General features: G+C 40.9%; 1 protein-coding gene across 1 annotated transcript; it reads right to left on the reverse strand.

The window, feature by feature from the left end:
• Positions 1–1,065: 1,065 nt before the first annotated feature.
• LOC147335942 (uncharacterized) lies at positions 1,066–2,276 on the reverse strand. The gene has a single exon (XM_086287571.1). It carries the CDS (start codon positions 2,162–2,164, stop codon positions 1,205–1,207), a length of 960 nt encoding a protein of 319 aa, XP_086143697.1. The 5' UTR covers positions 2,165–2,276; the 3' UTR covers positions 1,066–1,204.
• Between the last annotated feature and the right edge of the window lie 11,653 nt (positions 2,277–13,929).

Below are 13,929 nucleotides of genomic sequence, written 5' to 3' on the forward strand. Positions count from 1 at the left end.
GTGTCCTAACAGATTTCAAAGTTGTTAAGTTTATACTGTTATTCACTTTGCATAACTCTGTATGTTTCTGTTTGATTCAGAGGGGAGATCACTTGCTGTGTGATTCCTGCGTGTGTACTTGTCCTAGCACAGTAGCTGTGTGGAGAAACCGAAGTGAGTTCATGATGTTCTCCCATAGAAATGTATGTTTAAAAGAGAGTTTACAGTGCACTTTATTGCCAGTTGACCTGCAAAGTTGTGGGATGTAAACAATGTGTTTATTTGTTTTGTTTTCTCTTTTTTCATTGTATTTGTTTCTTGACAGGTCACTACTGTTGTCTATACTGTTTGAATTTAACATGTACATATGATAGTTACTGTTGTCTCAGACCCTGAAAGGCAGTTTTAGGCTGAGCCAGTGAAATAGTTAAATTTTGCCGTTTCACTCAAAACTACAGAATTAAAACTGTGCTCCTCCGAGTACAGTCGGAGAATAAAAAAGCCCACAAGAGTATTTCCTGTCTCCTGTCTCATTCCCCATGACCGGGCCACATATACTTAACATGTCTCACACTCATACAGTAAGACAAATGGTGGGGGTCTAGTAAGGAAGTTGGGGGAAGCAGACAACTCCACAGGAAGTCTTTTGTCTCTTCGAGGACTCTGGAAGGTAGCAAGGGCGTGTGAACCTTGAGGTGTGAAACAGCTGTGTACTGCCTTTTGTTCCTGGAGAAGGTATTTAACTGAGAACCATGCTAGGCTCAGGGAGACTCTGATCGTCTGTCCCGCGGTCATGCAGGGACTTCATCAAGCTTGCTTGTCTGTGTTTGGATTAAAGAATGTTAGCTACCGCTCACCGCTCGTCTGCAGGCTTTATTTAAATGGAAAACTTCCACAACAGGCAAAAAAAAAGCTTTTTGCTAAGAAAAAAAGATTTAGAGCAGAAGTTTTTTGCACTGCATTTTAAAATGAAAACATATGGCATTTATTTACAATTAAAGACACAGAGCAGGAGGTGTGTTACTGTTTTACATCCACAGACACACAAGAAAAGAAGCAGGCAACATTAGGTCAAGTTATGGCAATTTTATTTGTGTATTTCAGTACATGTATTTAGATTAGAGTTTTTAAAAAAAACAAATGTCCCAAGAAGAAGGATGGGGTGAAAGAAAGGTGGAGAGAGGAGGAAGAAACTATTGATCTCCTCAAACTCGATGCTGCTGGGTCAGTTCTTTCTCAGCAGTCTGCTCCAGAATCCCCTCCTGTCCTCGGCTTGCTTTTCTTTTGCCTTCAGTTCTTTTAAGGTTTTGTTGAGCTGCTCCTCGGCATCTTTAAATTTTTCTTTCAGCTGCTGTTTGGCCAGTTTCACTTTGTGTTTGAGGAGCTCTTTAGCTTCCTTTTTGTGCTTTCGTATTTCTTTAAGTGCGTCTTTGCAGTCTTTCTTGGTCACCGCAGAGCCGGTCATTTCTTTCTTGAATGCCTTCACCTCAATTTTCTCTTCTGCAAGTTCTTCTTGCACTTTCATCAGTTCCTTCTTCATGTTTTGAGTGTAACTCTTTGTATCTTCAATTTCTTTCTTTGCTTCCTGTATTTTAATTTTCTCTTCCTCCAACACTTTTTGAGCTTCCAACAATTCTTTCTTCATATTTTCAATCTCATTTTCTGCCTCGTGTTTGCGTTTTTTCTCCTCTTGAAGTCGGTGCTTTACATGCAGTAATTCCTTCCCTAGTTTTTCAGCTTCAGCCATAACATTTGCAGCTTCTTGTGTTGCCAACTGCATTTTCCTTTTTCCCTCTTCAAAAGCTTCCTGCACCTCCTGTAATTCCTGCATCACATTTCCTGCCTCCTTCTTTGCAGTTTGATATTTATTTTTGGCTTCTTGTGCTGTGCTTTTCTCTTCCTCCAATGCTTTTTGAGCTTCCAACAGTTCTTTCTTCATGTTTTCATTCTCGTTTTCTGCCTGTTGTTTTCTCATCTTCTCTCCTTTAAGTTTGAGACCCACATGCAGTAATTCCTGCAATATTACTTCAGTTTCAAACTTTGAATTTTTAGCTTCTTCTCTTGATTTTTCTGCCTCTTCTTTTAATTTGACATTTTCAGTCTGTATCATTTGAAATTCTTCTTGCAGGTTAATCAGCTGTACTGTATTGTATGGTGATCCTCTTCTCGTTCTCCCTCGATTCATTTTGGCCTTTTAAACAAAGGAACCAACGTATTGTAGAGGAGTGAAGTGAAGTTTTCAATGTTTTCTTCGTCAGCTGTCGTTTGTCCTCCACAGAGATGCTGCTGTAGATGTGTCTCTAGTTGTGTCTGGATACAATGAAACATGCTGTAACTAAGTGCTTGTGTTGCACAGTTCTATTAAACATTCCATTCCATGCATGCTCCGCCCACATGGTCAGGAATGTCAGGTGCTGCATCGCCAAATGCTGCTCTGTTGCCTAGCAATAACAGCTGTTTACTTTTTGGGGTCTGGTTCATTATTTAATAAAGAAAACATGTCCAAGTACTGGGTGCTGAGGCTCAGCGCATATTCTAGCCTGCTGCCTGGGTGGGCAGCTAGAAATCACTGGTGGGCAACATGAGTGAGGAGAAAACTGGAGCAGCCAAGCAGGGAGCTGCCGCTGTCCTATTGAAATATAAAGCGAATGTCCTCATATGTGGATCTCATTGTTCTCAGAAACCAAAATCAGGTAAAAAAATAAATAAAAATCACGTAATTCTTTGCTTTTACATTCATCAGGTCCCAATCAGCTCAAATAGCAAAGAGAAATTAAAAATTCTTGCCATGAAAGAGTTCGGGTCTTAGGAGGTTTAATATGAAGTGCTGTCAGAATTTTCCAATTAAGAAATGCATTCCCGCCCATGCACTGCTGGCTCTGTTGTGCTGGCTCTGGGTCCATTGTGTAACTGACACTACCAACATTAACAGGACGCTTACATTAGAGCCTCTTATTGCGTGTTTTGTTTGGGTTTCCAGCAATGCGCGGTATTACCAAAATTAGAGAGGGGATAGAGAGGAGATAGCCTAACATATGAAACAGGTAAAGACCGCTGTGTAATCAATTTATTTCAGTGGTAACTGTATCACAATAGCTACTCGTATTTTGGATTTTAAGTACGATATGTGATATGTGGTGTATATAGGAATTTTGATTAAATAATAAGATATTTCCCCCACACACATAATGTGCAAACATTAAAAACAAGAGAAAAAGAAAATCTAAGGCATAACAGAAATGCACCATTTAGCTTTTTAAGTGAGAGACAAATGAATGTATCACAATAGTATCTGACACTAATGCAAGTGTGTCATAAAACAACAGAAACGCACGCACACACAAACACCAAACAGCACTGAAGATACCCTGTGTATACAACAAAAACAGACTCAGTCACCGAGAGCGAGTTATGCATACTAATATCTGTCTGTCACAGCAAATACTTGCACTGTACGAGTAAATGATGTGTAACATAGTCAAGCTGCACTTTGTAGCCAGGCGCCCGACGTATTATAAAGGAAGTGACTGTCTCACTTTCTTGAGGTTTAAGTTTGCATTGGCCACCCTTCCACAGGTTTAAAGAGATGTGATATTCAGTAACCTTTGTGTGTGTCTGAGGCCTGCTGTGCTCCCACAGTGTGGTTAGCTGAAGCAGAAGGGAGACAACAGATAACCCATGTATTTTTTCACAGTTAATTGGGCCTCCTTTCAAATGACCGCAAACAAAGCAGCTGGAGTATCTGGTTTCAATTTGACATTTAGTGTCTGAGAGAGGGTGTAAAAGCTCTCCGTCTATTACTTGACAGTAATAGACGGGGCTGACAGGACTGGAATATAGAGAGAGGATGGGCTATGATACATTTGTATTTGTCACAATGAGGAACTCAAAATGAATAAAACATTTTTCTTTTTCTTTTGAAATATGAGCCATGTGTGCTGCTTTAAACTGACTGGGGTAATGACAAGAATGAGCTTAACTATGGAGACTGAAGCAGTCACTTCTCCCACTGAAAACGCCACATCCAGATGAACAGAATCATCAGCATTAAGTGTAGTGCTCTGAGCGTCTTCACTTGTGTATTCATCTGGTTCCAGTTGAGAACTTGTCCCAGATTGTCCAGTCAAGCTACATAAAGACGGCAGGGAGTTCATTTTTAACTTTCCTCCATCTTTTCAGATCAGTGTTCGAGATCGTGCGAGTGTCATGGCTCCTTATATTCTGTTTGAGATTTCAGAGCTGGGATGTGTGATGTGCAGCCTCGTTTCCAACAAGCTGCACAGACTGTATCAACATCTGTCGGACAATTAAGAAAATGATGACTAGCATGTAGACAGCAGTGCACCTCGGGAAAAATGATTTAGGATAACTTTTTTTTTTTTCTTTACTACTCAAATGATGCCAGAGTGTTGACTATATATAGATCGTTGAAGCATACGTCTCCTGTGCCATCACTGAAAGAAAATCCTGAACAGATGGTTTGATGTAGTCAGTGAAAAACTGCACGTTTTCCTGCATTCATCTTTATGAAAAGGATTTCTTTGCATCTGGAAAATTGAACAAATAGAGCAGCAGTAAAGAAGAAGGCACTGAGGTCCCTGTTTTTGAGACAAGAGCAACAGATCATCAGCATAAAGTGAGACATTAGGCTGTAGTGGCTGGTTTGATGACCGAAATCTGCAAAAATCCATAAAATCACATTTTATCCAACACATAATGATGTTTTCTCCAGACTGTGAGGAAACACGTTATCTCCCAAGGAAAAAGTTATGTCCGGATAACCAGAATCAACTTTTTGAGATTTCCTTACCTGGATGATTGAGCATGCATCAACACACTTTATCAGAAACTACTTAGAAAGCTACTTTCGTGGCGATTGTGGCTCAAGAGTTGGGAGTTCGCCTTGTAATCGGAAGGTTGCCGGTTCGAGCCCCGGCTTGGACAGTCTCGGTCGTTGTGTCCTTGGGCAAGACACTTCACCCGTTGCCTACTGGTGGTGGTCAGAGGGCCCGGTGGCGCCAGTGTCCGGCAGCCTCGCCTCTGTCAGTGCGCCCCAGGGTGGCTGTGGCTACATTGTAGCTTGCCATCACCAGTGTGTGGATGTATGGGTGGATGACAGGTTGTGTAAAGCGCTTTGGGGTCCTTAGGGACTAGAAAAGCGCTATACAAATACAGACCATTTACCATTACTTTCAACTGCTCTCTTTTTCACAAGGGGTCACAGCACTACAGTTGATGGATCCACATGTTTGATTTGACAAAAAATTGACATCAAATGTCCTTCTTGACACGCACCATCCGGCTTCTATAAGCGGTTTTCTATGTTAACTGACTACTCAGAGCCTCATTCACCCAGTCACTCACATTCAAACAAGAACTTTTCTTCTTCATGTAAACCTAAGTGCCTTGTCTAGCATTCTCACACACACACGCAGTCCAATGGATCCTCAGGGTTCAGTACCATATCCAAGGATACTCCAGGATGCAGACTGGAGAAGTTGGGGACCTAACTACAAACCTTCTGATTGGTAGATGAGCACTGAGTCTGCTTTTTAAAAATCTTTTGCTTTTATGAGAATAAGCGTGAGTGAAGCGTCTGGACATGATTGAGGGAGGCATGTAGAAATGAATGAAAATGGCTGTGAGGAAATAACCATAAAACCAAAGGGGGTGAGGTATTTGCCTGAGTGCATTAAAGAAATGGCTATTAATCACTGACATATTGATTCCTTTAATATCTTCATGCAGCCTAATGAATTATTGCTGAAATGGCCCAAGAGGTCAGCAGTTATCTTAAGATGTGGTTGATATTCAGAGGTATGAAGCTGTCTTTTGTGAATGAAGCTATGTGACGGTCTTCTTGTTACTGCTGGACATAAAACTTATGCTTAGCCATGACTAGGTATAAAATCAAAATCTTGAGCTTCTGTAGTGCTTGTCTTAGTATATAATGAGTTATAACAAGCAGACTGTTGGCAGAGACAAAAAAGAAAGAAAAGTGAGAAGAGTGGAGCTGATTGTGAGCAGTGTTGGTCAAGTTACTTGAAAAAAGTAATCAGTGACTAATTACTGATTACTTCCCCAAAGTAATCCCGTTACTTTACTGATTACTTATTTTCAAAAGTAATTAATTACTTAGTTACTTAGTTGCTTAGTTTTTAAAAACACGATTTACAACCTGAGTAGGTGATAAAGCGATAGATCTTTCAGCCCAATTCTACTTTTTCTGCATAATCCATCATACAAAATGTAATCAAATGGAAAAGTCTCTTTTTAAAACTTGTTTTATTAGTTTTAATCTTTTAACTTTATGCATCAAGCAAAAATTTAATTATATGCAACATTCTGACTTGAATAAATTAGTTTAACATTGAAACCTATTTTCTGCACATTCCAGCACATAAAATAAAATATTTTTTGTGTTTACACTCATTCTTTCAAATAGATGCAAGTAAAACACAGCAGAAAATAAAGTCAAAGACTCAGCGGTCCTGTTGCTCTATTTTCACCTGTAAAGCAGGACAAGGGTAGGCGGAGGTTTACCCTGGTGCAGGTGTGCCGCGGTCAGTTGAAGAATCCGCGAGTTTCTCTGTGAGTTTCCCATTACTTCGTTGCGCACGTTGCTTAGAAGTTTAGGGGTTTTTTTCGCTGTAAAAAAGTTTTCTTCCCACGCACGATGGACGCTAATATTTTTGTCACTTTTTATGGAATCAAACTCAAAGTAAGGTCAGTGCTTCCACGCTTTAAACGCTGCATGCTAATACTCTCTCCCACACTCGATATGTGATCCACTGTTGATCTGCACACAGCTGTTGTCACTAACGGCTCACTGTCGTGAGACATTCTTGCATAAAATCACGGTTTTAGTAATGCAGTAACGCAGCGTTCCTACGGGAAAGTAACGGTTATCTAATTACCGTTTTTGCAATAGTAATCCCTTACTTTACTCGTTACTTGAAAAAAGTAATCGGATTACAGTAACGCATTACAAGTAACGCGTTACTGCCCATCTCTGATTGTGAGTCACCAAAAAGCTTTCACTGGACTTAGTTGGTGTTGCACAACAACCCAGCAGCAGGTTGTTTTTTTTTTATATTGTCCAATAACACCAATGCAGGTAGGGCTGTTCGGTATAACAATATATATGGATGACGATATAAAAACGTCTATCGTTTCATTTTACGCTATCATTTGTTTCGTGGTGTCGCAAAATAAGCTGTTTACGGCAATATTTTTTCATCTTTTTGATGGTCACTGTAGTGGCTATATTAATTTCTTAAAGTTCTCTTTCTCTTATATTTTATATAACCACACTACAGACAGACAAGCGGCTGTTTTTATGAGTTGTGGTTAGCAACAACGATGGTAACACCATCGCGTGTCCGCTTGTTTATGTTCCACATAAACCTTTCACAATAAAGCTCAAGATCCTGTTGAGACTTTTCAAAATAAACTGAATCACGTGAAAGAGCAGATTATTTACGGATGAGAAGTAAAAAAGAGCCGCCAGGTGCTAAAAAATAAACCTTAGACTCAAACGTTAGAACAGGCTGTTCCCCGCAGCACGCCGTGTAATAAATACTCACAAAGAAAACGGCGGCCGTTACAACTTATGTCTAAAAATGTATCGTTTCATGCATCGGTTAAAACACTCGACTCCAGCTACATGACGCGCAGCTGGAAACACTTCACGCAGGTCGAGCTGCCTGAGATTCACAGAATTTACAGAAAATGTTACATTTTTGTGATTTATATCGTTATCAGACGATAGAATTCTTATATCGGGATATGAGATTTTGGTCCTAAATGCAGGTGTATCCTCGAACAATTCTATCATTCCACCACCCCGGGTGGTTTGATGGATTTTTATCTTTCAGCGAAACGCCTCTCTTTGTCATTCCAGTGTTCCCTTACATCATTTTCTGAGCAAAAGGATGTCTGTGTCACAACATCAATTTATTTATTTCTTAGTTGACTTCCTGGTGCTTTTTTTTTTAAGAAACTTTTATTGACCACTTAAAGGACTCCAAACCTCTTTTTCTTTCGGCTTCCAGAACTCTAATTGGCTTGTCTGAGTTTCTCAAGCTTCGCTCTCTGCAGAGTTTCTCTGATAAGGAGATTCTTTGTCTGGTATCTATGCAGACAGAGAATGAGTTAGCTGTTCAGTCACTGTCTGAGGAGAGGTATCAGCCTCTTACAGCAGCACTGAAGAATTCAGAGGACAAGGATACATATCTCTAATAGGACTCAGACTTCCAGCTTTAGTTGTTAGCTTGATGCTGTGTTTGTACAAGGTGCTGCAAACATAACTCCTACGCTAATGTAACATGATGATGGGCATCAGGCTGAGTTTGGCATATTTCTAAGTTGTTGCAAAGATGCTGATGGTGGATTGGAATTAAAAAATAAAATAAAAATAAGACAGGCTTAATTTTTTAAAACTTAGAGGGCTGGATGATAGGAACAACTTAAAAGCAGAATATACATGTGCAGATAAATACGCACTTATGCACATACACACAACAGACTAATATTGCCGAAATCTTTCAGTCGACAAGTGGAGATATCAGTGGCGGAATGCAATATGCATTTCTTTTTAGTGTTAAACCAACCAGACACCTCTCTAAATGCTTCAGATTACACTACACTGATGTAGTTCAGCTGCTTCTTTACCTTTCATGAGCTATACTGCTGATCTAGTTCTCATTAAGTTCTTTGTGATTCATCCACAATTTTCTTTTTTAAAAAATAAACGCACAGAATGCCTCAGGTTGCACCATTAACTCTAGCAATCTGTCTTTATCTAATCATACATTTGACACTGACCCGAACTGGTGAAACTGGTGAAACAAAACAGGAAAATTATGTATTACTGACCTTTTTGCAAAGTTGAATAATCCTATTGCAGCATAGTGTAACAATTAAGAGGGAAGGCGAGCTTGCATGACCACTGCTGCAGCCATGATTACTTTGGTCCATTCAATAGATACAGTATAGATTTAATAGACCGCGACGCTACAGTACGGAAGTCGAGTAATTAAAAAGGAGGTTTAGGTAAACTCACAAATTGTGTTCCAGTCCATCCTGATAAGAACAGACTGCTGGAGGAAACGTTGAGCCCGTCTGATCATTTGGGATTTTCAGCATTGATTTGGACTAAATTAAACATGGATATTGGCACAAATCATTATAGCTTTGCTTGCTCTTAAATCCCGTAAGTTTAACTTTTTATAGAGGCAATGAAGTACTGTAGATTGCACATTTCAGGAAAGTTGCTGTCCGTGCTGAGCAGAAGAGGCGGCAGAAGCGATAATTGAGCCCATTATTCTGAAAAAACAAGCTCCCACTCACACTGTCTTACTTGTTTTTATACTAGCCTTTCAACATGGACCTCCTAATTTGTTGAAATGGGATGAAATAAGCGAAGTATCGCCAGATGGTAATATAATGGCTTGTCAGCTGCTGCAGCGGCGTGTATTTGTGTTTGTCAGAACTATGAATATTGTATCTGTGCTTCCATGGGTGGAGATGGTATCTTCTGAATTTATTGAAAATTCTTGCAATTATTGCCAGTGACAGAAGCAGAGTTTGCAGATGCTTATATAATGTTTGCCAAGATAGCGTAGGATATGGGTTAATGAGTCAGGTGATTATTTCCACCTGTTCTCTCTTGTGACGATATACAGCTCTCCCATGTGTCTGTTTTGTGTGTAAAGTTGCATCCGCAGTGGGGTCTGCTAGCAGGTATAATGGAGCAACCTGTTGTGTGATTTAACAGGGCCATTTGGAGGAGACTGCAAATGTTACCAGAGCTGTGTTTTGTTTTTTTTTTGTTTTTTTTTTTTGTTTTTTTTTTGGCTGCATATTTGGTTTGGATAGTTGAAGTTAAGCATTGTGTCCTCGTGTCACATGCAAAGGAACAATTCCCAGTATGTTTTTCCACAGTAAGGAATACAACTTATTAATTTAACATAGCATACCTCAGCTGACACTACGCCAAGGTAGTGCTGATATTGGAAGTGGAAAAAGCTTCTTCCTCCTTTGCTTGGTGGAAGCGAGTCAGTCATTGGTTGTTTATATATATTATTCATTTTATGCATTTATTTACCCGATTATGTAATTAATCATAGTTTAGTCACGTGATTTTTAGACCTTAGGAGCACTTTCAATCACAGGAAATTAGGTCTAATCACATTAGCATAACTTCAAAGATAGACACCTTACATTATTCATTGCCCTTTTTATTTTATTATGAAGAGGAAAACAATTAAAATAGTTACATGGTTTTAAAGTTATGAAGAGAAATCGTGACGACATTTTTACCTTAACAGACTTCCCTCTGAATTATCTTAGACTATAAGTTAAAGGGTTATGTTGTGATCATGCCACTGGTAAGATTTAGTAAGGTGGCTTTGGTCAGTCTGACAGCTATCTTGATTTTGCTGTCACAGCTTTCGAGTCGTGCTCAGCAGCCCAAGCTTCATTTCAGTCTGTGACCAAGCTGGTGGTAGATGTGTGACCTTATTCATAATGTTTGGCTTTTCCCCCGATTTCCAATTAATGAGCAGCTTATATGAGTGTTACAGGGAGTAGGGAAATGCAAACACATCAAACCAATGACTGCAATTTAATGGGAACATGTGGAGTAAGAACATGCTACACACGATCGTGTAGCGTTTATCTTTATGATGTCTTTACCGCTTAAACCCTTGATTTGTTTAGCTTGCCGACTGCTTTATCCAGGCATCCAGCAATGAATAGCAAAGTGTGAACTGGACTGGATTTTTCTGTTGACTCTTTTAGTGTCACGCACAAAAAGTGAACAGACTGAAGAGATGTAGGTGAGAGTGGAGTGGGAGCAGTCTGGTGGCTGATAAGTCTGTGTAGAAATCATCTCTGTGTTTAAAGTGTGGGAGTTAAGGTGTAGGAGGACATTTTGAAAAGCACACAAGGTGTGCGCCAGTTTAAGATTTCAGCAGTCTTACTTTGTATATTGCACGCATGTGTGCCTGGAAACATGCCAGCTATCCTAACACTAGTCACTTCAAACTGTTCAGGAACGCTCACTGTGCACGACGACTTCAGACGAGACTACGCAGAAAACCTGAACAACATACCTACACATAAATCGTGTAATGTCAGCGCGCAGCAGTTACTGATCCACGCATGCATACTCATAAGAAGACGCATATAAACAGAGAACACAAACAACAACTTCTTTTTGCATCTCTGAGAGACATCATGTAGCAAAAGAAGCACAAACCACAGCATATATTTACAAAACCGACAACGCAGCACAACGACGACTTCAGTCATCAGTTCGGTGGCCCAGCAGAGTTTCCAGTCATGTGGGCATGATTTTTGGACTTTTCGCGACAGGTTGCATTAATGAATCATTTTGTTAATTTAATCTGAGCTACAGGGCATAATACTGCATGAGTATCATGCAGTACGCTGGTCAGGATTCCATTAATGAAATGAATTTTCAAATGTCACCGCTTTGGCTGAGATGGCCCCCTGTGTATGTGTGTCAAAGGTCCAAAATACACCAGTCAAGAGTCTGGGCACTCACTCATTGACTGGTACTGCGTAACATATTATTTGCTGCCAGAAGTGCTGTGGAGCATGATAATGGGGATCTGTGCTGACTGATTCCCACTCATGTGGTGTAACAGGACAAACATAGTTACACACAACAATTTATGAAACGTGGGCAATTTGTAACACTAATGAATGCATGTAATGGATGAATACCTGCATGTAAAGATTTTTGTAGCATAACAGCCAGGAGGGGGTTAGCTGCTCCTGTCTAAACAGCAGGTATAATAAATACTCAAAAAAACAGACTTGAAGAGACTAAATGAGACGAGATGAGATGAGATAGCCTTTATTTGTCAGTTGCAGGTCTTTTGCCCACAACCGAGATGACAGACCTTGCCGACCGTACATACAATACATAAACATCACATTGGGGAGACAGGTCAGGCCAGGTAGCGAGGAAAAAACATCGAAATGTGTAACACAGAAGGATAATACAGGAATGCACAGATGTCCCCCAACTGGTCGCAGCAGATGGCCCCGCCCCTCCCTGAGCCTGGTTCTGCCGGAGGTTTCTTCCTGTTAAAAGGGAGTTTTTCCTTCACACTGTCGCCAAAGTGCTTGCTCATAGGGGGTCATATGATTGTTGGGTTTTTCTCTGTATCTATGAAGCGCCTTGAGGCGACTTTTGTTGTGATTTGGCGCTATATAAATAAAATTGAATTGAATTGAATATCAGCACACCATAGCACAATAAACACAGACAAGCAACATGGGAAAGCGTTCCAGTGTGTACATCTGATCTGGGACCGCTGCAATCTTCAACTGCGCCTCCAGCTGACCCAATGTCCACATCAGAGGGGAGGTAAGCGTTGGAGGTGGCGTTGGATCTGGGGTAGGGAGGGTGATGCGTCAATGAGTGCTTATCAGTATCAGTATATGTATGTGTGTGCGTGTCCATAGTTCAGCTGAGACAGTGTCCTTCGCCCTGCCAGGCTAAGTGAACAGTCTTCCAGCCAACCCAGGTGGCCTTGCATGGAATGGGAAGGAACAGACTCAACACAGTCGTTATCAGGGAGTTTTTGTTCGGCTCCAGCCTTGAGCCCACAGCTGGCGCCGAAGGGGTAGCCGGATTATGTTGGTGATTTTTCTTTTGCAACAGCTCATGAGAATTTCAAGCTGTTCTTTAACACTCCAACACTGGTCTCTCAATCTCCTGTTGGAGAGCCGCGAGCTTCTCCATGATGTTATCAACCTTCAGTTCTGTGGTCTTGTCATTCTTTTGCTCAGAGAGCTGATTCTGAGAACTCACGACTGCAGTCAGCTGTTCCAAGATGTAATCCAACTTCCACTCAGAGGTGTTGTTCTGAGTGGACTTTTCCTTGATGTAACCCAATATACGCTCAGAGGTGTTATTCTGAGTATTCACTGCAGCCATAAGCTCCTCCAAGCTCTTAACCATGCTGCACTCAGTGAGCCCTTCCTGAGAAGTCGCGCCTCGTCCCATCGTTTCAATCCCAGCGGGCAGCCTTGGGGGGGTTTGAACAGCCGGTTCCGCTTTCTTAATTCTCCGATAAGCCAGGCCCAAGCCAGCTCCGATCAGCAAGAGCCCTGTTGTCATGGTTCCCAATAGGTAGATATCTTCAGCGTCCTCGATCGACAGTCCCACCAGGCACACGACCCTCCATGTCTGCCACCCGTCCATCGTGTATACGGCAGAGAAAGTCCCTCCAGACTTCTCGTTGAGAAAAGGGTGTCAATAGCATTCAGAGACCAGTTGATCAAATCCATAATCCTCTTTTAGGTTTTTGAAACAGATTGTGAGAAAGTGTTCCAGGGAAAGTAATACAAAAAACACAAGACTAGACAAGGACATAAGAACTAAGCAGGGAAGATAGGGGAGGGGAGAGGAGAACAAGTGTGTCCGTCTCCTCCGAGAGCCAAAAGAAAAGGATGAAAACTCAGTGGATCATTAGATGAATCTGAACTCATCTTAAGCAAGCTAAGATGCAAAGTTTATGAGAATCAGTCAAACAGTTGTTGAGATTTAACAATCAAAGGATGAATGTTGCCCTAGAAATGGTGATGTAGCACTTTATTGAATACGCAGCTTCAGAAGACAGAATACAAAAAATACACCGAAGGCTGAGCCTATAACGGGGTTTAAAGACTTACACTCAATAAAACCCTGTTATTGTGCATGTCTGAAGGAGAGATCTGAAAGAAAGAAACACATTACTGAAACCATTCACCTCTGTCCTTTTCTTTTGAGTGTCTCTCCTCTGCAATGCAAAAGCATCTGAACCGTGAAATGTGACCCTGTGTCTTTGACTGTCAGCGAACTGACAGCTCTATACAGCGTCACATGGTGGAGAAGAGACTCTCGAAATTGTTTCTGGCTTTGGAAGGTAC

The sequence above is a fragment of the Aulonocara sp. 'chitande type north' Nkhata Bay genome, linkage group LG3 (assembly GCF_057382095.1).
Source record: "Aulonocara sp. 'chitande type north' Nkhata Bay isolate Kocher_YH1m ecotype deep benthic linkage group LG3, A_spYH_male_GT1.1, whole genome shotgun sequence".
In the NCBI taxonomy this organism is placed as follows: Eukaryota; Metazoa; Chordata; class Actinopteri; order Cichliformes; family Cichlidae; genus Aulonocara; species Aulonocara sp. 'chitande type north' Nkhata Bay.